Source organism: Megachile rotundata, chromosome 10 (genome assembly GCF_050947335.1).
Source record: "Megachile rotundata isolate GNS110a chromosome 10, iyMegRotu1, whole genome shotgun sequence".
Lineage (NCBI taxonomy): Eukaryota > Metazoa > Arthropoda > Insecta > Hymenoptera > Megachilidae > Megachile > Megachile rotundata.
The window spans coordinates 15889851-15917570 of NC_134992.1; the positions used below are offsets into that span (position 1 = coordinate 15889851).

At 40.0% G+C, this 27720-nt stretch overlaps 3 protein-coding genes across 6 annotated transcripts; 1 reads left to right on the forward strand and 2 right to left on the reverse strand.

Annotated features, from left to right (window-relative positions):
* Positions 1 to 6135: 6135 nt before the first annotated feature.
* On the reverse strand, positions 6136 to 22258 carry LOC100877071 (uncharacterized). 2 transcript variants are annotated; one of them, XM_076536406.1, is made up of 11 exons: positions 20383 to 22258; positions 14745 to 14783; positions 12898 to 12986; positions 12519 to 12808; positions 10107 to 10145; positions 9903 to 9947; positions 9196 to 9819; positions 8823 to 8892; positions 8319 to 8534; positions 7898 to 8141; positions 6136 to 7719 (listed from the first exon to the last, which is right to left on the reverse strand). In XM_076536406.1, the coding sequence occupies exons 4-11, from the start codon at positions 12775 to 12777 to the stop codon at positions 7537 to 7539; spliced, it is 1680 nt and encodes a 559-aa protein (XP_076392521.1). In that variant the 5' UTR covers positions 12778 to 12808; positions 12898 to 12986; positions 14745 to 14783; positions 20383 to 22258; the 3' UTR covers positions 6136 to 7536. The 2 variants fall into 2 exon arrangements, with proteins under 2 accessions (XP_076392521.1, XP_076392522.1); XM_076536407.1 differs by lacking the exons at positions 12519 to 12808; positions 12898 to 12986; positions 14745 to 14783; positions 20383 to 22258 and adding an exon at positions 10969 to 11419.
* On the reverse strand, positions 15447 to 22763 carry LOC143265263 (protein anoxia up-regulated). 2 transcript variants are annotated; one of them, XM_076536413.1, is made up of 3 exons: positions 22311 to 22763; positions 18078 to 18490; positions 16626 to 16753 (listed from the first exon to the last, which is right to left on the reverse strand). In XM_076536413.1, the coding sequence occupies exons 1-2, from the start codon at positions 22383 to 22385 to the stop codon at positions 18113 to 18115; spliced, it is 453 nt and encodes a 150-aa protein (XP_076392528.1). In that variant the 5' UTR covers positions 22386 to 22763; the 3' UTR covers positions 16626 to 16753; positions 18078 to 18112. The 2 variants fall into 2 exon arrangements, with proteins under 2 accessions (XP_076392530.1, XP_076392528.1); XM_076536415.1 differs by lacking the exon at positions 18078 to 18490 and having other exon boundaries at positions 15447 to 16753; positions 22311 to 22735.
* A 1191-nt stretch (positions 22764 to 23954) lies between these two features.
* Positions 23955 to 25863, forward strand: Sgf11 (SAGA associated factor 11kDa). 2 transcript variants are annotated; one of them, XM_076536412.1, is made up of 3 exons: positions 23955 to 24332; positions 24502 to 24790; positions 24950 to 25863. In XM_076536412.1, exons 2-3 carry the CDS (start codon positions 24574 to 24576, stop codon positions 25720 to 25722), a joined length of 990 nt encoding a protein of 329 aa, XP_076392527.1. In that variant the 5' UTR covers positions 23955 to 24332; positions 24502 to 24573; the 3' UTR covers positions 25723 to 25863. The 2 variants fall into 2 exon arrangements, with proteins under 2 accessions (XP_076392527.1, XP_003707427.1); XM_003707379.3 differs by having other exon boundaries at positions 23955 to 24790.
* Positions 25864 to 27720: the final 1857 nt, after the last annotated feature.

The window sequence follows — 27720 nt, forward strand, 5'->3', positions numbered from 1 at the left end:
CAATCATAAGTCTTCTTCAAGTTGTTTCGATGACAAGTTACTTAAAGTTTACAGTAAACAACGAAATTATCGTTTGGTTCATTAAATTTGGTTAATACCAAATGTTACGTACGAAACGAGAAGGTACCGAGATTTAGAACCGTTGCAAGACCTTGAGAACAGAACCTGACTCAACGCAGACGTTTAATATCGAGGTTAAACGTCCCTCCTCCTTCAAAGCAGATCAGAAAAAAGGAACAGTTTATTTCTTTTAAAAGAAGAAAAAATCACGAGGGTATCGAAAGATTCCATGCATACCGAACCGAGTTAATAAATCCGAATTTCCTCGTATCCTGACTTTGCGTTTATCGATTTTATAAGACCCCTCCTCCCCTTACGATCCTCTATGGATGTATACGAAATTGTCGAATTTGCAGTAGCATCACTTTTTTCTGTCGAAGTCGGTCAAATCTTCGATGACACTACTCTTTTGCTGTTACTTGTTCATTTTCAAATGTTAGTTCGGTAGGAAAAATTGGGTAATACACCTTATGTTATCGGAATTTGTCGGATGTCTTATGTCTTTGAAATATTTCTACCAGAACGGCATCTAGGATAAATAGTCCCGTATGCGTCAACTTGATATAAGACTGTTCCGTTGTAGTACAACGTAAATGGAAATTTTTTTAACGCGATTCGCGTTGATATTTCTTCGTTTACTCGGTAAGAGGGAATACAGGACAAATATTTGAAAGACTCGTCAACGTAACCGAAAAAGACTGAAACGGTAGGAACGTTTCGAAACTTACACAGCGGTTAAACGTCTAAGGTAAACATTTTCTAGCAACGAATAAGAACGTATGAAAATCTTTTCCGGCAGATTGGAACGTCTGGCCTGTGCCACGACGTACGGCTGAAAGTCTATAAGCCGCCGAAGAGTATTTTTGTCCATGGATATTATCGATTGCATATACCCTTCGTTCCTTCTCTCTCTCTCTGGCGCTTTCTCCTTCTCTCTCTTTTGGCCAGTCTCTCTTTCTTTCTTTTTTCTCTTCCTCTCGCACACACGTTCCGAACTAATAGATTCTTCCCTTTATTTTTGTTTTTCCTCCTATATACGGAGCCGTTACGATCTAAAATTGATAGACGAAGTAGTACGAATCGAGTTTCGCGTCTACAAATGCGCAGCTACGCTCGAAACAATCTATTTTAACATCCAGAATGGAAGGAAGTTTTCGTGAAAGCTCTGTCCGTTTTTAGTAACGATGGTAAACTTTCGAGCGAACATCGGTTCTTGAATATGATTCTTGTTTCGATATACGCGCAAAAAAAGGGGAGACAAGTTGAGTAGCGCATCAGTTGTGCCTAGTCCTATGCGCATTAACATACTATCAATTTAATGCCTAATTTTATCGTTTAATTTTTCGTTTTTCTATTTTTAAGTCTGGCGCCTTTTTATATGATTCGATAGAACTAAATTGCTTCGATTTATTAGCGTAATTTTAGAGTGGCCTAAAAATCTAGAAGTAAGATGAACAGTAAGATTATAAAAAAAATTTTGTTTCGGTGTAGTTATTTCCATTTTGAACCATGCCATTCCGCGACTAGTTTCGAGCGAGAAGTTATCGATCCTATGGACAGAATTGCCGCTGGAGGAGCAAAATATTTTCGAACTAGAAGATCCAAGTAAATTTCGCTACGATTTCGCGAACGAAATCACGTTAGAGGCGAAGTGTTCGGCACGATGGAGATTGGTATAACCGTTCGTAAATTTGACGGTGAGTGACGTGTTCGATCAGCGATCATGATTCACTGCAATGCGTCACAATGAATAGAGAATCTTATTCTTGGCTCATTGTGGCTCATTGTTCGCAGTCACCTACTTTCATTTACCCAATTGTATCGTTTGCTTCGCACAACACTCTGACCATTACACGCATGTATCTAATTTTATAACGGGAAACTTGGCTGCACTCTTCGAAACCTTCCCTAGCCGTAGTTGTAGCGGGAACGAAAGGGTTAATTAATAATGCATAAAGTTAGGCGGAGATTCATTTTTGCTCGCTTATCGTATCGAGATCGATCTATTTCGTGATCTACTTGCTAACACGCGTATTCGCGTCATCAGGAGTTACGATTGGTTCGAAAAGAGGCTTTCGGTCACAATGGATTAAAGTGTCTTCTCTTCCTCGAAGCTTCGAAGCATCGATCCACAGCGATGCATGAAAATCCAATGGCACCAGTGTTTCTCGTGTTCCCCTCGAAGAAATCGTCCAGTCGGTTCAACGAGCTACTCGCTGGAACAGCCAAAAAAACATTCCTCGACCGTTTCTTCGAATTTACGAGAAATTTCGAACGCGTGTCTCTTTCTCGGGTTGCGGACAGATTCCCATAAACATGCTTTTTTTATTAGGCAACCTCTGAAAAATGTATCGTGTCCCATCGTTGAAACGAGTGATTTTCTCGTACAGTTTCCCGTGAAACTTTACGATTGTCCGTGTTGTACGAGCTTATATCGTTGGGTTAGCATAGAAGAATCGGTCAAATAACGTGTACTAAGAGAACGGTGGGCTAGAGTAGCGCAAAGTGAGATTACACGGATGAGAGAGGATGAGAGATCCAACTTGAACATACCAAAATGGCGGAGGCCCAGAGGGTTGGAGGTGGCACGTGTTTGACAGCGTAGCCCAGTGGCGTAATAACGAATTGATATCGGTTCTACCCGCTCTTTCTAACGTTTAGTAAACACTATCGCTGTCGCGAGATTATTGTTTCATTGTCGGGATATAATTTTTTTAAACAGAAACAATTTGATCACCGCACGAATAATATGTGAACTTAAACGTTACATTGTCGACGAGATAAACGCGATCCGTTGTAATAAAAAATTATAATAATTATTTTTCAATGCTTTACATCGTTGCCATTTCGATGTTGTCGGTTGAACAAAAACAGTAGTTACATCGTTTCCGTCAGGTTCCGGAAAATACATATTTTCATTTTGACGTCACGTATGTCGAAAAGATTCTTATCGCCGGCTTCTAAATCCTACGCCTCTGAGGTCCAACCTCCTCCGGGTGCCATCCCAAGTACACCCCTAATGACGTCATAGGACAGTGGCGCCAACAACCCTGCACTGACGTCAGCTCCGAGCAACGGCCAACCGAGTTACCTTTGCGCCATAAATTCTCAACTTTTCCTCTTTCGTTGATACGCGATAAAAGAAAATAAAAGTAGGTAGACGAAAAGAATCAGAAAGACAGAATAAATATTTTTCCGAATATCGTCCAAATATTGTTACAACAAGATACTTGTTCAAAACGAAATCGTGATTGTAAGTATAATAAAATTGCAACTAATAAAAAGAATGATAAAGAATCGTGTTGAAAAATGCTGGTAATTCTCGCTATTCTTCTTATCCGAAACAAAATATTTTGTTGAATTTTAAAACAGTAATTTATTAACTGTTAAATATTAAAGACCCTTTTTGGTTAAAAATATTTTTATTGTCAGATCATGAAAAGTGTGCGAAAAGAAGCGAGGATCGTTACGGTAAATACTCGTGTCTGTTGAGTTTATTGAGTCGGCGTGAAACAGCAGGTTCGTCATCGATTTACTATGACGAAGGCAATGACGATTTCGTTCGTCATTCGTTACCTGAGCTTTCGTTGCAATTACCTCCTGCGATTCGATTGGTTAAGTCGGTTTATTTTTGACCATGTCTGCACGCTCCTGAACGTATCGCCACCTTCCATCGCATTAACCTTTCCTCGTTGTTTCGCGATCGCAATGACGTATTATTACCTGACAAATTGCTCATTCATTATGTATGTACTCGGTCGCGTTTAAGGAAAAAAGCTGCCGTCAATTCGATATCGGTTAACGCGTTGATCGACACGAGCATCACCGATAACCGGAACCGTCAAAAAGGGATTCTCGTATTTAACAGATTTTCCAATATCGTTCGATTAACAAAATCTTATCTAAATCCAACTATTTCGACTGTATACTGTTACTATATCATTGAAACGCGATATAATCGAATAATTAGAAAAACGAGAATATTACTAATAAGATTGCGAATCGAAGACTAACTTTCTTCGTGCATTTATTTTTGCTGCGACAGTCGACGCCTTCACGAAGCTTAATTTAATTGAACGTTCGCGTTTTCGAAGAACAAAGAAAAAGCGTGCGATATAAAATGAAACGAAGTAACCAACCCCTTGTAATTAAATTTAAGATATTAGCAGACGAAGGGAACGCTAGCGTTTCTGGTATACATCACGGAATTCGATCGAGTAAAGAGGAGAGATTTTTTAGAAGATCGATGAGCGGTATGCAGAACCATGTAGCAAATGAAACGATGGGAAAACAAAAGACCGTAGGCGGTACTGACGTATTAAATCTATATAGCGTTAAGCAAAAGAGTAATCCATCGAAAACGATAAGTTTAGCACGAATACGCTCGAAATTTCGCGTCACGAGAAACGAATTAACAGACGTTCTTAAATATAATAGCAGCTTCTTGTCCAATATCGTACGTTGTTTAAGAATAGTTTCGTTCATGCTGCTCAATTTAATCCTATTCAAGATACCGCTACACGGTTTCCTTCCCCCTTTTTCTTTCCTGTGGAATTTACCGTTTCAATTCGGATAACAGACGGTGAATGAAGTTCAAACGATGACGCTCGTGCGTAATTCGACGTTACTAGCGCTTGACACGTGCGAGTCTAACTATTAGGGAGCATCGAAGCAATGAACAGAGAAATTTAATCGTTCTATCTCCGTCATGAACACAAATACCCCGATTGTCACGTAACGCATAACGAACAATTAACCATTGTAATTGTACTCGACCGTTCTACTTCAAATTCATATGCTTCGATGTGCCCGTTGTACACAGTGATAGGCCAGAAATATAACAATTGCCATTGTCTATTACGCAATTCTTAAATAAGAATTTAAAAAATTCTTTGCGCAATTAAAAGAAGGAGAATAATTGAAAAAGTAGGTAGTTCATTGGACAGTGCAGATTTTTGCAACTGTATCGAAAGGAAGTTCGTTAGAGAAACAAAGCGTTTGTCGTTCATGTATCTTAATTGAAGAATAATGCGTTCAGCCCACGCTCGCAACATCCTCGTACGTAAAGAGAGACGTTGGTAGTGATTTACACAGATGCGCACGTACGTCGAGGCGCGCGCGTACAAGTATAGTTCTGCTTACGTTCGCTTTCACGATGCGACGCGACGCGACTCGACGCAACGGTTCATTGCCAGTGATATGCGCGACGTCCTCGCATACGGACCGGGGACAAACGAACGCGAATCCCTCTTTTTATTGTCGCAACGGTGACGTCAATTCTCTCTAATCTTAGTACTCATTTCCGAAAATTATGATAGCACCGCGTCGTGCCGCATCGTTCCCGCGTAGGTAGGCCAACGTATGAGCGACGGACGTTTAGGACGATCATCGGTTTCCTGATTATGATCCCCTAGGCCTTTAACAAACGATTTCGCCTTGTCGCTTATGGATTTCTATTTTGAAAATCAAGCGCCGACACATCGGTGATCGCCAGCTTAATTTCGTTGGTTGTTGATCGATTTCGGTTATCGATACGATCGCTTCCGCCGCGGGTCAATAACGACACGAACCTGCTATTATCTAGTACTTTAGGTACGAATAAATTATCGAATACTGGTAATATTACAATTGTCATTCGATCTTTTTCAATATGAAATGGTTTGTTCGTAAAGAAATTACATCGGCTTAGTTTGCAATTGGATGATAGCATTATAACATAAGCCAGTGTGTATGTCATTTGTTAAAAGAATAGAAACGAAGCTTCGAAGGTTGAAATTGCAGTAGTCAAATGAAATAGTAAACAAGGACAATAGTAATATTCCATCGATGGTTTTAAAAATAAGAAGTGAACGCGTTGAAAATCACTGTAGTCGAGTCAGCACACGATATAATAAGCTTCCGCAGAAACTCACCGACAGCGATTTTATATAATCTTCTGCGAAAAGGAACCTGGAAATTATCGCATTGTTCGTCTTTATGATCGTACCGCCGTGACGCGTATATTAATTGACGTTAATCTTTTACCGTGATAAACACTTTTATGCGGATGTGATCGTACATGAACAAAAGCTTCCATTAAAATATATAATGTTAATATTTATTGATATAAGTGTAAACAAAATAGGCATGACGCGAATAAACAGTGCAGGCTACAAATATGATCGTAATGCGAATTGAATATAGGAACATTGTAACAAGATGCATCGTCTTCGTTGTGCATATTTTTTTTATCTGTTTGACCAAAAGAGACGAAAAAAACACAAGTTTCTTTTTTATATTATTCGCGAGAGAACGCTACATCGCTTTACAATTTTGTGATTAGAAGGCAAGAATCGATTTTCCATTTCCAACGCCATCCTCGTAATATGAATAATTCATTATGCGTTCGTTTCCTTGTTCGATTATAGCTTGTATTATTTATTATATGCTACGTAATAGTAAATAAAGCATTCCCGAGAATCGATTAAATATTTATAATGGAACCGATGTGCAACGGAATAAGTTACACGGAATAAATAACAACAACGTCTACAATGTTCTAATGAACATTCGCTAAGCAACCTGTCCTCTCCTAAAGATAAACTGTCTTTTATTCTTCGAGCTTGCGTTGTCTCGCCGTAGGAAACAAATCAAGAACACGATTTTGCGAATTAAAGGATATCCCATACCAAACTTTCACGTTTTGTTGCTGATTTGACTGCGAGCAGCAATGAGCAGCTTAAAACCTTCTACACCTTTCTCTAATTTGTTAGAAGTCTATAAAACTCTTGTAAAATAAAAAATTTGTTCAAGAAAGCTCCAAAATCCGTAACACGTATAAAGTTTGGACAGGAATATCCGCTTAACATTTATTTTAACGCGTCAACTGCTTACTTGCAACGCACAGTTATCGTTATCGTTATTAATTTCAGTGACATTTAATACTTCGTTGTTTCTGCCGAAACAAGTTTATAAGATAAGTTAAAAGTAACCGTTGCTGCGATCGACGCGTTAAAGATCTTTTCAATGAAAAGTTCAACAAATTTACTGGCAGACCGATGAAAATCGATGTTCAGTCTCGATCAACAGGTTGCCTCTTATCGACGACAAATCTTCCACATAAATACGCGTTAATGATTAAACAGAGATCGCTCGAAGTCGAAGAGAAACAGATTTAACCCTTTGCCTCTTGATATCTTCACAAATTATCGGATGAAATTTCCACGCGTGATTAGCAAAAAATGAATGATTTATAAATAAGACGCGTATATCGATAGAGTAAATGGCTAATTTGATGGTACACGGATCGTCGGAAGAGTTCTCGAGGCAAGATTAAAGCGATTCAGACTGAATGACGTTCAACCGTATCATCGATATTTACCTTTCTCTTGTGAGCGACTTAACGAGATACGACAGAATTAACAACGATAATAGTCAAGGACGCGATAATTATAGCAAGTAACGATTAGAAAAAAAAAACGAAAAAATTGAGAAGCATTAAGCATCTTCGTCACCCCATTCGAAACTTTCTTCTCCACCGGAAACCACTTCCTCGATTTTTGGCGCATCCTCGACGGCGTTTCCGCCCGTTTCCTCTTTACTTTCGGCTCCTGTTGGTTCTTCGACAAAAGGATCCGTCATATCGAAATGTTCCTCTTCCTGTACATTTTCCTCCTCGATCTTAGTAGAAAAAAGAAGCAGAAAGTTAATCGTATACTCGACAGTCGAAGTAATATCAGAGAAGAAAACTTTCCGATCGACTCGATAGATTAGTCGTTTTCCGAATTGTTCGTTCGTGCAAGTCTGTCGACGGCAACATATCGACGATCCTCCGTGAGAAACGAAGAACTTTGCTTACCCTCGTGTCGTCGTCCGTGATCAATTCGTACTGTTTTTCTTCTCTGTCTTGGTCGGTAATGTCGCAGGTTATCGCGTCGTCGCGTGAATGATCGACTTCTTTCACTTCGTCGGCATCGTCGAACGCTACGTTCGCTAACCTTTCCTCCTTTTCTTCCTGTTGACGGACTTTCTCCAAATGCTCTTCGACGATCATTCTCTCCTGTTCCTTCAATATGGCCTCAGTTTTCGCTTCCTCTAATTTTCTGGACAAAAAATATTTCTCGTAGTAATTCAACCGCGCTTCGAACAAAATACCAATGAACTTTGGTTGACACCTCTAATTTTCAAAGTACGAAGGGTCATTTTTGAAAGCTTACAAAAGGCGATGTTTCTTTAACAGCTACGATAGTGGCACGAAAAAATCTAGTTATTATACGTACCTTTCTTCTTCCAATATTCTTTCGGTTTCAATCCGGTTCGCTTCGAGTTTAGCTTCTTCCGCTTGCCTCTCGCTCTCGGCCCTTTCTTGCTCGACTATCTCGTCGAGATGTAGCGCTCGTTCTTGCGCGGCTTGCAGAGCTTCCCACGCCTTTCGCTCCTCCATTTCTAGCCTAACTCTCTCTTCCTCGGCAGCCTTTTTCCTCTCTTCGTCGGTCCTACGAAAGAACGCGATTTGTCCGCGTTATTCGTGGAAAATTTCGGATCGTTTCGCGCTCTATTCGAAAACGATTAGAGATTTAGAATTTTGGCAAGCATTTCGAGTGGGTCACTGGGTAACCCGGCTATATTCGATATTATGACCCCGGCTTCTACGAGTAACGGACAACTAGGTTGATATTATTTCGAAACATTGTTCGTTGCGTAATATATTTTATTAATGGTACGTGCCAATATTCGCGTAAGCATGTAGGAACCACTGTGTAACTTTCAATCGAACTACGTACCTAGCTTCTTCGGCGGCTTTAACGAGATACTTCTCTATTCTCTTTATCGCCTCCTCTTTCTCCTGTTTCACTGAAATCAAACATTTTTTGCCACATTAAATGAAACGATGCGTCGATTATAGAAACGTATTTTTGTCAAGTGTTTTCGTGTATTCTTTAATTTTAGGAACATTCCTTTAGAACGGAACACAAAGATCACGTAACAGAACATTATCCTTCGTGCAACAGTAAACAAGAAACAATGATGAATAACAGAGGTTCACCAAGACATTGACATTGATTTTTATTCGACTACACGTATACTCGCCCGATATACTTATATTCACGACTTTCGTACCGGTTGCTATCCGATTTTTCCTTCGAAATAACGTACCATTGTCGGTCGTTGCTTCCGTTTCGCCTGTTTCTTCATTTTCACTTACAGTTTCTTTATTCTGACCTTCTAAATTCTCTTGCGTAGCCTCGGTCTTAGCTACTGATTCTTCTACTGCCTCTGGCTGCGATTCTTGTACCGGTGCTTGTGCAGTTTCTGCGACTGCCTCGGGTTCTTTCACCGGTTCAGGTTCCGGTTCTTTCGTTGGTTCTGGTTCCGGCTCAGGTTGTGGTTCGGGTTCTTTGATAGGTTCGGGTTCTTTGATAGGCTCGGGTTCAGGTTCTTTAACAGGTTCAGGTTCGGGTTCCTTCACAGGTTCCGGTTCTGGCTTAGATACCTTCGCGGGTTTCGATTTTTTCGCGGGTTTAGACTCTTTCGCGGGTTCAGGTTCTTTGACGGGTTCGGGTTCTTTCACGGGTTCAGGTTCTTTCACGGGCTCCGGTTCTTTCACGGGTTCGGGTTCTTTCACGGGCTCAGGTTCTGCTACAGTTTCCACCGGAGCTTCTTGAGGGGGTTCCAACTCTTTCTTCGGTGTATCTGGTTTTCGTTCATCGTCAGATTTTCCCCGTTTAGATCCTCGACGTTTTTCCGGCTTCGAGTCCTCTTCTTTCTGTGCTTTGTGCGCTGCAAGACACATTGTACGATATCCACCACACGTTTCTCTGTACTACGAATCGGCATAATAATTTTTAGAGAGGGTGTAGTACCTTTTCTCAACTGTGACTCGTCCAATTCTGGTTGCAACGCTCTCGCTAAAATTGATTATGCTACGTGAAAATGGGTATAACAGTTTTCTTGTAAATTACATGTTATGACTCGAATGATCATGTACTTTCATTTGATCGTACATTCAACAAATTCTATGGACATAGGTTATAGTTATCTGAGAATATTAAACAAACTTCACTGACCTTTTCGTAATTCTCTTTCCGTCATCGGCTCGTCCGACGCTATAGAACGAAACATGAAACATAAATGTTCGATTAATTATCGAGCAAGATACTCTCCGATGCTATATCGTCGCGTCTGAAATAGAACACGAACTCGCACGCCAAATGAAGCCGTAATTATGAAATTAGTCCAGAGGTATATTCGGAAAATATATCAACCTATTCGCTTCCGATTTTCCCAGAAAAATGATTAATCGCGTTTTTACACGGTTCGAAGATCTCATGCTCCGAAGCGAATACGTTAATAAAATCGCATTCGTTAATCTCTACAGAAAGCTTTAGAAAATAAAAGAACTAGTCGATTAAAAAATACGATGGTGTGCGACGAATGAATTAGCGTATTAGGAAATTCCGAACTCGAGAGAGCGTCGACGATGAAATTATTTCTGGATTCGATGAAGTTTGCACTGGGATATTTTGTAGCACGATATTTAGGAATACGATGAATTCGACGATGAACCAGATCATTCGTTCGCGTCTCGTTTCGATGACACGATCGATCGTCTTCGATTATAGTCACGAATCGTTCAAGGGGATGATCGATTAGAAACACACACGGTAATACTTAGCAATTGTGTTTTCATCACTTTTGCTTCCTCGACGAACACGGACGTGTTACTGTTTTTCATTAGGATCATTACTTGGACAACGAACTCGCAGAATCTTCCGAGCTTTCATCGTGTGTCGTTGTTCTTGTCGTGACGTTAACGTTAATGCGTTTCCTCTTTGCTTTTTTTTTTAACAACACTCAACGCCACTTCAGAAACCAAATGTCAGCCGATCGAATGATTAGAAGAATATTAAGCACCCAAGATAAGCTTACCTCGAAAAAAACGCTCGTTAACCAGAGAGCTCCTTTAATTTTCCAAGTTTCGTGTAAGGAAAACAATTGACGGTATCCGTTTTAAGCATTTATGATCGTTTTATTTCGACACATTCTATTTTTTTTTACTTTTGTTTTTCGATAAACTTGGACAAATTTGACGATAGAGAATGACACGCGCGTGACGGTATCGAAACGAAAATTTGTGAAACTTTTAAATCGAACGAGAGCAGTACGAATATTACAGTGTCTATTCGTAAGGAAATCGATATCGAAGACTAGCTTTCAAGGAAATTACGCGCGCTGAAGGATATCCTAGAGTTAATCCTTGACAGGTAAGCTCGAAAGATTTCCTATCGAAAGCGCGAATCGTGTTTGAATTCGTGTTTTCGAAAGTAGACGCTGTATCATCGAGAGTTTCGAATTAAACGATTATTTGACGCGAACGGTCGATCACTCCTCGGCGGGTGCCTCGTCATTTTCTTCCTCGTCCTTCTTTTTGGCTTTTGTCGGATCTTCGTACAGCTCGGGAACGCGATCTCTCCATCCTTTGCCTGAAACGTTCAAAAAATCCGAACTGGTTCTTCTGCGATTTTTATCCACGTTTACGTGTCCCAGACGTCTGGTTCTGCCTGACACTCGAAGTCTGCCTTCGTATCAATTCTTCCTCTCGTTTCCATTCTTTTTATTCTTATTTTTTACGTGTCGTATCATCATCATCGCGTGGTACGCGATTCAAAGAAAAATACAAAAATATGTATGTGTATATATATCCGTGGACGAAACAATAGAAGAGAAGTGGAAAAAATCAACTTTCTGTCTCACACCTTCGTCGCTAAATGATACTTGAATTAGACACAATACGTAACAGTGATATGCAGCTACTGAACAAAAAACGAGGTAAAAAATCAAAAAAAAAAAAGAAAAAAAGATAAAGAGGAGATACTACGTAACGAAGGAGGATACAAAAAAAGACACCAAAATATATAAGAGAAACACAGGTGATCGCCAGCACAGCAGAACAAAAATTCGTCAGGCAGTGCGAATTCAACGGCAACCCATCCAAAAAAGTGGAACAATAGAGAAACGAGCAGGTAAGAAAAAACCAGAACCAAAAAGGGGGGTTACACACAACGCGGCGTCCTATGGCCGCTTTTATTTTTCTCCAAAATTCTAATCAAAATTATATTCGTTGGTAAAACACGAGGAAAGATAACGACGAATAATACTTATACGATATTTTACGTCTTTAATACGACACGGTCGAACGTTCGATTATTCGTGATTATATCTTCCTATGATTTACCGGTAAATTCGTGTTTCCTGTTGAAAGTCGCTTTTAACGCGCACGAATTTTTGTCATTCGATCTTAAAGTTATTTAACTCGTTAACGCGTTCGTAACAGTCGATCCGTTAATCGTAAATCGTAAGAAATTCGTATCGTCTATCGCAAAGATTCGTTCGAAATAATAATGCGTGTTCGTGGGTCGTTTTCGTGTTCGCGTTAGTCTTTGTCGGTGTGGGTTCGTCCGTGTAAGCAAACTACTCACAGGCGTTAGCGGCCGCCTCGCGGTTTTGCCTATAGTAGCTCAGAAAATTGACGTCGTTCTTGATATCCGAAGGACGTAAATCGGCGACCTTGAAATACGGTTTTCTGACAGACTGTGGCTTGCCACCGATGTACTTGACGCAGGCCAGATTACCGATGTTGGTTCGATCGGGTACTTCGTACCAGGAGATGGGCTCCATATCTTTCTTCATGTTGTGCTTGCCGGATATCAACCGACGAACGTAATCCCCGCTACGCATACGTTCTGGCACTATCTCTTCCACGAAATCGCTAAAAATCAAATATTTGTCAATTCGACTGCAAATGCAAGAAGCAATCGCGTGGAATCGTCGAACGATATAAACGATATCGTGAAGTACCTTGCCACAGCTCGTGGGACGAACACGTGTACCCGCCGTAGAAGAGAGTCCACTCTTGCTCGTATTTCCTTCGCCTCGTCGTCGAAGTACTGCGAATAGACAGACGTAAAGCATACGTTTCAACGGATTACGCTCTCTTGCGAGAGAAATTAGTGTTTCGATACGTTCGTTATTCGACTGAAAAATTTCAAAAACAATATGTTCTCGTTATTCGCTAGTCATTCACTGGACCGAAGTAAAAACAGTCTAATTATTAAACGTTACGATGAAAATTTTCTTTCGCGATTTCAATGAACGTCGATTTCGATCAACTGTGAATTAGAAGAAATGCGTAAAAAAGACGACGCGATTCCGCTGTGCGAGTCGATGACGCCAGATGTGGTTGAAGAGTAGAAATCGTGAAGAGGAGATGCGACGATCGAAGATGACGATGACGATGACACATGGATGATGACTGGATGACCGTGATGCTAATTACGAGGCTTTTCGCGCTTTCGGTGCACTTACGATGTGAGGCTTCGACTGGAGATATTGTTCCGTGTAGGAAGCGGTCGAAGGCCTGGTCAGGTTGCGTATCCTGTTGATCTCGGCCGCGAGGACGCTTGGACGTACTCGCGCGTGTACTCTTATCGGTATCAGGCTGCCGCCATGGTACACGGTATGGTACGGTGTGTGGATTACGGTCACGAGCCTTTTGTGAGCCACGTACGGTATATGAGGAATGCCCCTCAACTGAAGGCACGAACTCTGCTTTACTCATTCGTCGACTAAATCGTTACGTTCCCAGCGTGGCGTCACTGCCAAAAAGCTTCAGACAAGCGTGCTCTTTTTAAACTCGCAGCGTCATGCAATATTTCTCTCTCTCTCTGTTTTCGACCATTCGCCGAATCCGATAGCCTCAACTATCAATAACAGCAGACAATCGGTTCAGAATGTTGACCAATAGCACATAGCAGCCAATAGTAGTAGTCGGTGATGATTTTTGTAACAGACGGTGAGAACAACCACGTGTCGATACGATCTGTGCGCGCCTCATCGAACGATCAAGGAAATGAGCGACATCCAATGCGTACAGTTCATTGGATAATATTAGATCGTTGCATATCGAATGATCGGTCTCGAAATCGTTATAAAGTCTAACAAGATTCTACTACATACAGACACTCTAAAACATCAAATTTCCTTTTTAATAACGACGTTTATATGTACATCAGCTGATGTGGTAATATTTATTGAACAGCAAGCTTCAAATTGACGCTACTTCCTAGTACCTTTATGTCGTGAAATCGTGTCAGACTTTATAGGTATCGTCAAACGATCGTTTGATACGTAACAGCCTAATAGCCGAAACAGATGTAATCATTGATGTATGCGAATTTTAATGCGAGACATGCTCAACAATTAGTAACTATGAGAAAAGATAGCGAATGAGATACAGCAGGACTCCATTTATTTCGTTAGGAGAGAAATATTCTAATTGATCAAGTTGAAAGCCGATTACGCTAACGTTTAAAAGAAGAAGATTTTTACATGGGTAGAAAAACCTAAATTAAATAAAGAAAATTATCGAACCTTCGCATCTTTGGCGCGTTCTGATAAATGGAGTTCCACCGTTAAAGCCGAAAAGCGTCGTTCTAAAATATGCGTAAAGCAAAGAAACGATCTATTCGTTACTCGAACAGAAGAAGAAGAAATCTGACAGTTTTGAGAAAAAACTAGTTGTTTGAGAAAAAAGAAAAACATACACGGTCTCATTGAAATTCACGATGTCGCACTTGTCGCAGTTCGAAGCTTTAAGCCTATCGAAAGCAAGCCGCTACTCGCGCTAGCACAAATATAATACTTACCTGAAGAATCGTGGAGAGGGGCAAAGTGATCGGTTGATACTGTGGTCGTTGTATTTACAGAGACGAGAGTTTTGTACGTTTCGTTTAATCGATTTTCGACGATATTGGGCGTAATCCAGCGGCAGCGGGGGGCGCATAGTCACGTGAGAGGCAGAATAAATAGAAAGAAGAACAACACCCGGTTAGTAATGTTCACGGTAAAGTGTCGCTTTCGACACTCTCTCTTTTTATACCCATTTTCCTTCTTCGTTTAGTTACACGTTTTGTTCTTTTACTCGCACGTTCGTCATGAAACGTCGATCGAATCGGTCCCGTACTTCCGATAAATGGATAATGGAAACAAGGAAAAACTATAAAACAAATGTGTACCTTCGACGAAAGACGGTGAAATTTTCAACGCTTTTCATTCGTTTCATTTATTCTTTTATACACGCATGGAACATCTATCGTCGATCGAATTGGTTAGGTACTTTCGGTAAAGAGCGACAAATAACGGAAGCAAGAAGGGGCCATAAAACTGCTGTGTACCTCCGATCAGATTCCAATTTTTACCCGACTTTCGTAAGCAATTTGGCCAAGTGTCGCGTTGTGTGTCTATCGAGATGAGTTCCGGTGTTAGTTACGGTTAGTTAGGTACACATTATTCGTACACTGACACGGTAAAGATCAATTAACGAACAAAGAAAGAAACGAAAGGTCGTGTTACATTTCAATACATACATGTTTTATTTCTAACAAAAATCGGTACGATGTTACACGTTTGTTGCTTCTATTTCGACCGTAAAGATCGTTCACGATTCGTTCTTTTCAATGTTTTACGGCAACACACTGAAAGAAACTACGCGTAAGCAAAAAAGAAACACTCCCACACGCATAATCCATAAACGGACAGAGAATTACAAAAGAAATTTTTTTCTACAATGGATGCATCGAAGGAAATTAGGAAAGCGAGACTCGATCGTTTACAATCGTGTTTTGCGGCAATGAAAATTTACGAGAACATTGTTCGAGATGTTAAGCGGGTTTAACCTACTCTTTAAACGCCTAAATGCACCTATAAAATTAACTTTTGTAATAATATACGTTACAAATACGTGCAAGAGTTTCGAGTAGTAACGAAGAAACCGAGACACGGATTCTATCCTATCGTCGAAACAAAGATACCACAAAGATCGCGAAAGCAACGATGGCATCGTCGAAAGACAGTCGATTCGTTTCACCAAAATCGATATTTACCAAAAGAAAATCATTAACGAAATTCAACCTTTATAAGATTATGTGTTCTTTTTTCAACGTTTTATACAATACATACAGTTTAGAAAAAGGATATCGAACAGGTTAATACGGTTATCTTCGGCATTCTTTACTTTATTGTATCAATTCCAATTCGGGGATCGTAAATCTCATGGCGTACATTACGTAAAATCCTAAAATACGTATCGCTCGAACACTTTGACTACCACCGACAAATATTAATTTTATTTTCGACAAATTTCATTCCCATGATCGAACATGTTCTCAAGTATTCGGTAAAATTGTGTACAATTAAACGAATAAGCACGAGTTCCACGGTGGTAATCGAAGCGTTGAAGAGGTAATAGTACCATTACGAACAATTCAGCCCGACCGATGGTTTCGATTAGAAGGTCGAGATGGGTGAAACGAAAGTATCGGGGGTGAGGAATTTAGACGCGGTAGGAGAAATGGCGGTAAGTGGTGCCACCAGGTAAACGACCGGAAGAGTGAGACTCGTAAGAGGAGTGATAGCTTCCAGGACCGCCGCCGCTCGATGTCCTGGACGACCTCTCGGTCGAGTACGATCCGTATGGTCCGCTCTCCCTCTTGACGACGCTCTCCTCGCTGTAGCTAGTCCTCTGCGGACGACGGCTATACGGATCCGTGGACGAGGAACTCGACGAGCTGGTGTTGGTGTAGGCATAGCTGTACTGCTCTTGAGCAGTCCTCATCCCGACTTCCGGATAGTCACGAACCACGTAATGCCGAGGCGTCTATAGATAGTCGGGTTACACAAGGTCAACAATATGGAGAATAGGCATTTCCGGAGAACAGAACTCGAGATCGTGAAGAAATCGATATCCGGTGAACGTGTTACTTCGCGTTTTGCGTTCCGCGTTCGTACGTACAATTTATCGCGTCTGATCGGACGAACGTACGAATTAAAGCAGTATCTTTGCTCGATCTTGAAAAGTCTAAAGGATTTATTTCGATGTTCGATCGTGATTCGTTAAACTTTACCTTCTGTTTGGCTCTGTTCTCCGTTTCGGAACAACACGTACCGGAAAAGAGGACATCGTGTGTCACGGAATAATGGCAGCGTTAAGGTACTGTTAAAAGGGACTACGATAACGGACGATGTTACGATACGGAAGAAGAATTTAATAGGGTCAATAAGATACGTAATAATACGTCGATCTATCTGTAGACACACAACGTGCGGGCCAATTATAAACGCAGAGCGGTACACGTATGCATTAATAATGTCTCCTTGCCGAGATATTCAGGACACTCGGAGTGATACGTTGAGCAACTGAACTCACCCTTGCCAAGAAACGCGTGGATAACGTTACCGATACCGTGTATATGTTCGGTTTATGTTCGCATTCTCCGTCCGTGTGCACGAGTGCATCTCGGTGTCTCGTTTTGTATCTCAAAAGTTCAAAACCCTTTTCCTCTCGATAATTCTTTTTCGGAAACGAGTCGATTTTTGATCGTATCCCAAAACGCGTATACCGAATATTAAAATGTTAAAATATACGAGCGTATACTCGAGCCATTTTTATTACTTTTTTTTATAGAGACAATAAGCCGAAGCACGTTTATTATAGAACGTATAACACCGAGCGTATCCGTATTGGGAACAGATCCAGTAAACACGCTTTTCAAAATCGAAGCACTTTATTTGCCCGTGTTGCGTACAAAGGTAATTAAAAATAAACCAACGCGCGTGGGTCAACTATTTATAATCGCATGGAGAAACAAAGAATTACTAGGCTAAAAGAGAAACGCGCCTACGTTAAGTTCGAGGTAAACGAAGAAAACTAGCTAAAAGCGTACATGAAGCTATTGCGAGCTTCACGATTATCGATTATAAAGTTCTAAACGATAGTTCTCTCGGAACAAAAATATTCAGACAAAATTCGCACGAATCGATCAGTCGGCGTAGAAAAATGAAAAAGCGGTGCGAAACAACTATCCCAACCTCTGTTTAACGAAAAATTCCCATTGTCGGTGCTCAAGTTCGAAACGGGCAACTAAATTCTACGAAGCGGCGTATCAAAATAATTCTTCGTAGACGTGACAGAAAAATCGTACTTAAAAATTATCTGTTGTTCGTTTGCGAAAGATCCTTAGAATCGGTACCAAGAAGGCGTTTGTAACGCCATTAATATTTTGGTACGACCGCTCGGAGGGGTGACGGCGTGTTTTTTGGTGGTCGCTGGCCTGGAAAGTACTCCTCTCTCGAATACGTGACCCTTGGTCGCTAGTTCGGTGGCAGCGTCTAAGCTGACCTTTGACACGGCACCGCCATCTACCAATTGTCGAGTGTGCTCTTCCTTCGAGGGATTCTTTCCGCGTACCACACCCTCCTTGTCCTTTATGGTCGCGTACTGATAAAATTCCTTCTTTGGATCTTGCCTCTTACGGCCCCAGACGGTGAACGGTTCAGGCACCAAAGACGGTCGAGGTACGAACGGTACCTTCTCCCAAGGGAAGTAGTCCTGTTTCTGTAAATTTCATCAATGTTCAACTTGCTTTTTTTAACTTCTCTCTCGAAACCTTGATCGCTTCTTCTTTCGTTACTGCCAGCTCCCTTTTTCTCTCTTTCTCAATTTCCTTTTCGTGTCCTCACTTCCACACCGTTCTTCCGCGTTACCGCTAACGTTACGTGTCTTTAGGTATACTTTGCTCCTCGGCACACGTCAACGAATTTTGAGAAAAACGCAAGATAAGGTACAGTGAGTCGACGGCGATTAAATCGCAACGCGTAGCATTCTTTCGTTGGACTTAAATTGGGAATTTCTTCTTGATAAATTTGAAAATTTCAACTGTTCAAAATAGTTCCCGCGTAAAATGTCCAAGACAATTGACCAGATTCCAAGTAATGTCCGTATCTTTGATCTTTGAGTATCGTGAACGTACGGCGATGAATTTATAGGCATGACTAAAGACTTGAGAATTTAGAGATATTTTGAATAAAAAGGAAAGCGTGAAAGGACAATGGTAAAGTCTAATTTTCGAGCCGTGTATTTTATTCCGGCCCATAATGCGAGGGTGTTCTTAACTGTAGCGGTCTGGATGGTCTTGCGATTGAATCACGATCTTCTTTCTCCTCTTCGAGCGAGCTTATTTTATGCCAGTTACATTAGATAGGATGCTTTTTATTCCCGCGCAAAAATAGAGCGAAGCAATGTGAATGGTATGTACACGAAAGACCACGTCCTCGTATTCACCTCCGCGCATTCCGAGTCGTTCGTTTCGCGAGATTTTCTCGAATCGATGATACTTGAATTCGCCAGCTGCCAAGTTTATATTCTCCTTGGATAAACCTCCGCAAATCGTACCGATTCTTCTAATTCTTCGTAAAAGTTCATTCCGTTGCTCTTTCCTTTTTCTTTCCGACCATGTTCTTGCAAGATGCCCGTCAAGATTTAATTAGAACTCCGCGAGTTAATACCCCGAATTCGTTTCGAAAAGCGAAGCTAATATCAAGAATAGCTAGAGAAAATCGCGTACAGATTACTACGAGGAATTTCAGTGGTGGGTGTCAATGTCGCAACAACGAAATATCCGAAGCTTCGACTATTCCGCTTTCTTTGGATGCTCGTAATTGTCGTTGTAATTATAAACGATCGAGTCAGCGAGAATTCTGAACGATAAGCAGCGAAAGTTTGTGGGATAAATATGAACAACCGAAATCGCGTATGAATTTCCGTGACGAATTTTAACTCTCGTGGTGGGAGCGAACGTCGCTGGTAACTTGGTGAGTCTAAATTAGGGCAGAGTAACGCAACACCGATGCTCGGAGATCCCCTCTACGAAGGAACACGAGAAATGTCTTCATAACATTTCCAACCACTGACAAAACAGTTTCCTCGTACCACGATTCGTCAACCTCCGTCATTGGAAACGTTCGAAATGCTCGAGACCTCGACGAAGATCTGTCGGGGGCATGGCTAGAATCGTCGAGGGGTTAAGTATTTAGGTCAGCTTTTAGCAGCACCATTGATCCACGATCAACAATGGTACATCTCTTTGAATCCAAATTGCGAAGCTCGCGTGTTCCTTGTTAATCAAACGATTAATAAACGAACCAAGTTTCCTTGTTTCTGCTTTTCTTTCGGAAGTTAGCAACATCACCAATGTTATTCGGCTCGTTCCATTCAATGGCATTTCGAGTGCTAGTAAAATAGTCGTAATTAACATTCGTCGGGGAACGACCCGATCAATATTTTCCAGATTTCGATTATTATCCGTTGCAAGTTAGAGAAGCGTTCGAAAGACAGTGTTATTCTACACGTTCCTCGGACTAGCTTTTCGACCAGTCGCTCAAGCATCCGATAGGCAACGTTATTCGGTTCATTGCTCGAAACGATTTATTTCTAATTCATTCACCTACATTTTCGACGGTTCCTCGTTGAAGTTGGCTTCCGCCACATATAGACTTGTCGGCCAAATACTACATTTTCTTCTTCACGGATCCAAGATTCGCTGGGTCGTACGGCATCTAAGTTTAACACGACGGAGTCCCGGAAAATGGCTGCAACTCTATGAATAGGTTTCCTCCAACTTCTTTGGCTCTTCGATTGCTCTTTACGCAGTTTCCATTCTTCGATTCTCCATTCGAACGCACAAACGAACATCGTAATCTCCGACACTTTCAACGCGACGAAAAAAAAATATTTAGCTCGCTCCCCTTCGCGAGAAAAATATTTCCTATATAAAGCACCCTCCTTTATCCGTATATTTAGATGAAACGCTGTCGAAAGTAAAATTTTAATATCCGTATCTCGTTTCCAAGTTTGCGTTATAAAGTATTCGATGTAGTACTTTATGTATCGATTCAAAATACGTTAGATCCATTGGTAAATTGAATTTCTGGACCGTAAAAGATTATACACAAACGAGTACAACCGATAGCACCCTGGTTGCTTTAGGGTGTATACATTAAAAACAAGTCGAGGAACACACAGTGAGGGTGTTCTTGGAAAACAAATCATTCAACGTGTACCGTCCGTTCGATTCGACGGGTAACTCGTGAGAAGAGCTTACTTTGGTGCCAGGTACTCGTTAATTCCGTAAACTGGAGGTTGTTACCGTGTAGTCGTACCTTTGCTGTTAAGTGCGCGCGTTACGAGAGGATGTACAAAAGGAAAAGAACAAAATTGTAGGACTGGAAATTATTGACGATCGTGTAAATCGATTTGACACAATTGAATAGAACATTTTTTTCGATACCGGGAGACACCGAGATCGGAGAAAATTAATTGAACGATAAGAACAGTGACGGTAATAAACAGCAACAAGTAACGTAGTGGTCGGAACACAGTGTGGAAGTAGAGACTGCGAAACGCATCGAATTCGATCCACCGACAGTGACAACGATTCGTTTGGATCGGATCTGTCGTGTCGTGACGGTCAATATGGTGGCTGTCGTTGACCGATCTTGCGGATGATCAAGGAGTATCGTTTTATCGATCATTAAAGAGCCAATGTTTCGCCATTTCGCAGACTTTCTAAATACATTTCCTACGTAAGCTACGTTTTTGCTACGTAAACTTTGCTTTTTCGCAGTTTTCAAATGGTAAAACTAGTCGAAGATTTAACATTTTGACTGCCATTTTATTTAGAGATTCTTTGCTATTAATCAAAAAGCATAAACTCGCATCATATTGACACTTTCGTAACACCGCTGATGCTTCTCCATCGTAAACCACGGTAACCGTCGCGATATCGAAGACAATTTGTTAGCAAACTCGATGTTGACAACTCACAGCGTTATAACGAGAGCTTACTTTGCAACGAAAACCGAAATCACAACCCTTGAATGGCGACCCACTGTCAAACATCGACAATTACAATTTAATTCTAAACTCCTGTTCATTTTAATTTTCGTCTCATGCAACTACCGCTGCAAATATTATTTTTCCAACGTACAAAAATTTCTCGTTGAAAAATTCGAACGTTTAAATCGAACGAAAGTATCGTTTCATAAATGTAGATCGATAATAAAGACTATTCGAGGGGGGAAATTTCGACAAAAGGATGGAAACGACGTCGCCACAATTTGGCAGATAAAAGTTTGCGTTCGAGTAAACGGAGATCAGTAAGAAATGAAAGTGGCATGGCAGTCAAAGCGTTGAAGCGTCGGAAATTTTAGGAACAATCAAAACGTTGACTCTAGATCGAAGAAGATTACAGTGAGGGTAGTTTCGGTTAAAGTATTTCCGTGTCACACGGGGCTCTCATTCGACGTTAGTACCATTCAGCAAAACATTATTAAGACATACTTCATCCCGCTCTTTTGACAATTCGGTGTATACTGACCGTGACGCTGTAGGACGAGACAAGAGGTCTCGAATAGGGCCGTCTGGTCGTATAAAAGTCACTCTCGTAAACCATTTTTCCTCTGGGGGTTCGTTCTTGGTCTTCTTCTTGGTCGAAGAAAATTCGCTCGTTCGTTGATAATTACGTAGATGCTGGTGTCGAACAATGCTCGATCACGCGTAAATTAACGGAATAACTGATGCACCAAGATGGAGGAGATCCGCTGGTGCGGTCGCGATGAACGTTCGTACGGTTCTGCTCGGTTCGACGATACTCTTCGTCGACTTCCACCACGATAGTTTCACCCCACCTAGGCTTTCGTCTTCTTCTTTTGAACGGGCGTACACAGGACGGAACCGATTTTACGTGTGTCGCGTCTTCGCGACGAGAACAGTCTCGCGGTCACCGCTTCGATTGCGTCATTTTCAGCACACGGCCTGATGCATCGAAAGAAATAGAATCGTGTTAAGGTTGCAACCGTCCGACACCCTCTTTCTTCACCCTCCCACTATCGCGATTTTCGACTTCTTTCTTTCCTTCTTTTCCCCACGGTTTCGAGTTAATACGCTCGGTATTTTTGTATCGAAAGCAACGCTGTCGACCGAATGGATATTCTTTGCCTAAAAATGTACAGGGTATGAAAAAATTCATCATCTAACGGGGAAGGGATGATTCGTATGTCCTTGATAAACGTTTAACATTCACTCATACTTTATTTCAAACACGTTAATTTGTGTTAAATTAGTAATTGTGTAATGAAACTTTCCTCTTTAACATTCTGAATACAACTCTATAACATTTCTGTCGTTGTTCCATACTTTTCGCACAAAGTTTTCAGCTTTTTAAAAGAAAAGGAAAGGAAGAAAATTGTGTCAAGGTAGGAAGCGAATCATTGAGGAATTCTAAAGAAAATTCCCATCGTCATTGGTCTTTATTTTTACATTCGTTATTCAGGATATCACGACACGAATTTCAAAACGAATTTAAAAAGATTCGAGTGGTTATTCTCGGGAACGTTCCGTTAACACGAAGAGCTTGTATCGCTTAAAATAATTTCGATTAAACTCCGAATTAAAAGAACGAAATTGAATGTCCAATGCCACGTTTGTTTATTTAACAATAGAGACTCCTGATTGTGCTTGTATTACATCATATGTTATACTGGCAATTTTCCAATATTTTGCACTTAGTTCTGCAGTTGGATCAAATCCGAATTCTTTGTTATAAAAACACTAATGTACCATATGTATCTTCTAACAATAGTTTCTTTGTAACAAATTGTAGATGCATCACTTCCGTTGAAATTTAACACGTTAAAAATGTAAACATCTCTTTTTTCAGTTCTTAAAGCTTACTTTTCTTTTCATGAAAAGATATAAAAGCGTGTAATTCAACACCTACGTCCGTAAATGTCAAACAAAGAAACATCTAATCCGTCTTGATGTTATAGACTATATAGACTTTCCGAAAAAGTTGAAAAACAATAGTTTATTGTAAAATAATTAATTAAAATAATTGAAAATATTCGGAACGATGCTCGATGGTTAGACGCTCTTTAAATTTATATTTACGCATGCGCTCTCTGAAAACAACATTACTAGTGCCATCTAGCAGCAATTTAGTAAAATTAGTTTTATGTCCCTTTGATATTAATAAAGTATCCTGTGATCACGATGGAACTGAAATAATGACATCATAATTTGTTGATAACGTTCGAAATGAAAATTAGAAAAATTACATTTTTTTAATTAAGTACTAAACTTGGAATGACTTAGAAAAGTAGTAGCGGAGCTCTGTACAATGCCTGACATAAACGCTACTAGCATGAATATTATATTTTATACTTTGCCTGTAATCAAACTAACAAATTTTAGAGATTTTCTACTGATCGTAAAATTTGAAACAGGGTTTCGGTTGTGATAGAAATTTTAATTTAACCATTCGTCGATAACATAAGCGAGGAATCGAGAGTTCCTTAAGTTTCCTACTGTCACCGCAAATAAGATGTAAATTACGATACAGGTATGCTACTTTACGACAATAATTTTCATGAAATATTCGTACATGAAAAAATACTCTCGTGGTTAAATATTCTCGTATATTAGTAGCGGATCAATTGCTACGTATTATATCAAATACTGTAATTGTATAAATATGCCTTAACCAAATTCACGAAAAGTACACATGTTAGAACGCAGAACTGTCATTCCGGGATAGTAAACAGAAAGTAAAATTTATCGTTCGATTAACCGAACGCTTAAAAATGTCTGTGACCGAAGAAAGAATTCAAGAATTGAACAGACGCTTTTTGGAATTTATGACCAAAAGTGAAAATGTGGAAATTGCGACGAAAGAGATCTATGAAGATCTTCTGGATGAGGTTCTAATGGGATTTGTTTTCGACGTACACCGTACAACAAAAACTGGTAGCTCAGACGTTGAAGAAGGTATACCCGATGACGAATCGTACGCTATCGTAGGTAAGATAATATTCAAATTTCAGGGAATGTTACCGAATGAAATTCGATTTAATTGCTCAGGTTATGTTTATTTGTTATTCCTTTAATCTTCAGTAAAGAGTTTCTAAAATATACTAACATATTTAAGTTGAATATACCTAATCATTAAATTTTTTAAAGATTCTCCAGGCTTGGATGTTTTTGGTCAACATCCAGTCAAAAAATCTCAAGAATGCAATTGCCCAAATTGTGACAGAGGAGTGGCTGCGTGTCGTTTTGCTACTCATTTAGAAAAATGCATGGGCATGGGTAGAAACAGTTCAAGAATTGCATCAAGACGCATAGCAAATAATTCAAAAGATTTAAGCAATTTTAGTGGTGGCATAAGCGATGATGATGACGATGTTGACTGGAGTTTAAATAACGATAAGCGTAAACGTAGAAAAGACCGTAATGGTATAAAAAGAACGAAACAACAAAAGAACAATCAAAGAAACGGGGAAAGCATTAGCGAACATATCCATAGTAGTAATGAAAATTCCCCTTCGAATTATGAAAATATGTCGTTAGAAGATAAAAGAATTCTATTAACTCAGATTTGTGGTGTAATATCCGAACATACGAAGAAGTTATGTACAAGATCTATGCGCTGTCCTCAACATACAGAAGATCAGAGAAAAGAAATGAGAGCAAATCTAGAATCTGGAAACAACGCGCAAACTGGTCAAGATAATCTTCATGTAGATGTAGATACATACGAAGAGGGAGATGGACAAAACTTAAGGGAAGCTTTAGCGCGTTGGGATCGCGAAGGATCCAGTCATTCGAGTCCAGCGGATTCCACATCCACCACATCGACATCTTCGATAAGCAGAAAACGGGAAACGAAAACGAAAGGCAAAGGCAAAGGTTCTAAACGCGACCGTGGATCACCCATTTCGCAAGGAGATTAAAATAGTATATATAACTTATTTTTTAGTAATAAGAACTTTCTCACAGGACAAATTATGTAATAATAATGTTCCTATGCATTGTACAAAGCTTCAAGAATACACTATTCGATATGGAATAATAATTGAAAAATATTTCTTAAATTTTGTTGAGATAATTTATTGTAAAATACAAACTTAAATGTACATGATTTTCTTTTGGTGTATCGATAATGAATGACGACGTTCCTTTAAAAATTGATAATTGAGCGAGCGAGCCGAAAGCGAGCGAAGCACTTATACTTGACTTTGCAACTACTTTGTCCGCGTTTTTCTTTCGCACCGCTCAACCAATCCCCATCAAATTTTGCACGCATATGCGTATGTACATCCAGATGGACATAGAAAAAAAAATTTTTAATCGGACTTGCCACGGAGAAATAATCACCGAAAAATCTGATCCTCTAGACTTCAGCATTGCGATACGTACATGAGCTACCTTTGTCAATTCTACTGCGTATGCAAAGTGCAATATTTCGGCACATTGACGACGTAGTATGGTTCCTGAGGCATTTAGAAATAAATTTCTATTAGGGTTTGATGCGTTTTAATGCCTAATAAAGCCAGAAAATGAATTTTTGTCGAATTCGGTCCAAAACGGTACAGGTGGCGCCATCTAGCGGCGAGCGGCGGAACTACGAAAAACTAAAATTTAGATTTTCTCGAAAACTAGGGACTTTCCCGAAATTCTGAGATATACAAATTGTTCCTTGTCGCCTACGGAATCGAACGAATGTAATTATAGCCTGTTAGGACAATTATTAAGGAAAATAGAAAAATAGCCCATTTCATGGACTAAAAAATTGGCGTCCATCTAGCGGTGAAAGTTGGAACTACAAAAATAGAAAATCCAGATTTTCTCGAAAACTAGGGACTTTTCCGAAATTCTGAGATATACAAATTGTTCCTTAACGCCTACGGAATCGAACGAATGTAATTATAGCCTGCTAGGACAATTATTAAGGAAAATAGAAAAATAGCCCATTTCATGGACTAAAAAATTGGCGTCCATCTAGCGGCGAAACTGCGAACTAAATTGAAAAAACGTATGTCCCAACACGCAGTAGAAGGGTCAAATAAGAATTGATTTTCTGGGCTTAATAGGCCAAAAAATGAATAACTTATTCAACAAAAATTGCTTTAAAGTGTCTAAAGAAGCATACTTCGTCGTCAAAATTGCGAAATATTACTTTATATGTTTTTCCTTAACGCGTGTTGGGACATACATTTTTTCAATTTAGTTCGCAGTTTCGCCGCTAGATGGCGCCACAAATTTTCTCCATAAAATGTCCTTTTTTTTATTTTCTTTATTAAAGCTTTCAGGAAACTTTTATTGCTTTATTTTGCTTCTAATGCGACCACGTAACATTTTCTGAGTCTCGGAAGTACTCAAAGTTCGCTAATTTTCGAGAAAATCGCATTTTCATATTTTTGTAGTTCCAACTTTCACCGCTAGATGGACGCCAATTTTTTAGTCCATGAAATGGGCTATTTTTCTATTTTCCTTAATAATTGTCCTAGCAGGCTATAATTACATTCGTTCGATTCCGTAGGCGTTAAGGAACAATTTGTATATCTCAGAATTTCGGAAAAGTCCCTAGTTTTCGAGAAAATCGAGATTTTCTATTTTTGTAGTTTCAACTTTCGCCGCTAGATGGACGCCAATTTTTTAGTCCATGAAATGGGCTATTTTTCTATTTTCCTTAATAATTGTCCTAACAGGCTATAATTACATTCGTTCGATTCCGTAGGCGACAAGGAACAATTTGTATATCTCAGAATTTCGGAAAAGTCCCTAATTTTCGAGAAAATCGAAATTTTAGTTTTTCGTAGTTCCGCCGCTCGCCGCTAGATGGCGCCACCTGTACCGTTTTGGACCGAATTCGACAAAAATTCATTTTCTGGCTTTATTAGGCATTAAAACGCATCAAACCCTAATAGAAATTTATTTCTAAATGCCTC

Coding starts and splice junctions, on each gene's coding strand:
- LOC143265263 (XM_076536413.1), bottom strand. CDS start 22,385: ATGGTTTACGAGAGTGACTTTTATACGACCAGACGGCCCTATTCGAGA. Junction 18,491..22,310: donor TCTCGTCCTACAGCGTCACG/GTCAGTATACAC, acceptor TGAAATTTACAG/AAACAGGACTACTTCCCTTG.
- LOC100877071 (XM_076536406.1), bottom strand. CDS start 12,777: ATGCGTAGCGGGGATTACGTTCGTCGGTTGATATCCGGCAAGCACAAC. Junction 8,893..9,195: donor GGAAGCAACGACCGACAATG/GTACGTTATTTC, acceptor GTTTGATTTCAG/TGAAACAGGAGAAAGAGGAG. Junction 8,142..8,318: donor AGAATATTGGAAGAAGAAAG/GTACGTATAATA, acceptor TTTTTTGTCCAG/AAAATTAGAGGAAGCGAAAA.
- Sgf11 (XM_003707379.3), top strand. CDS start 24,574: ATGTCTGTGACCGAAGAAAGAATTCAAGAATTGAACAGACGCTTTTTG. Junction 24,791..24,949: donor CGAATCGTACGCTATCGTAG/GTAAGATAATAT, acceptor AATTTTTTAAAG/ATTCTCCAGGCTTGGATGTT.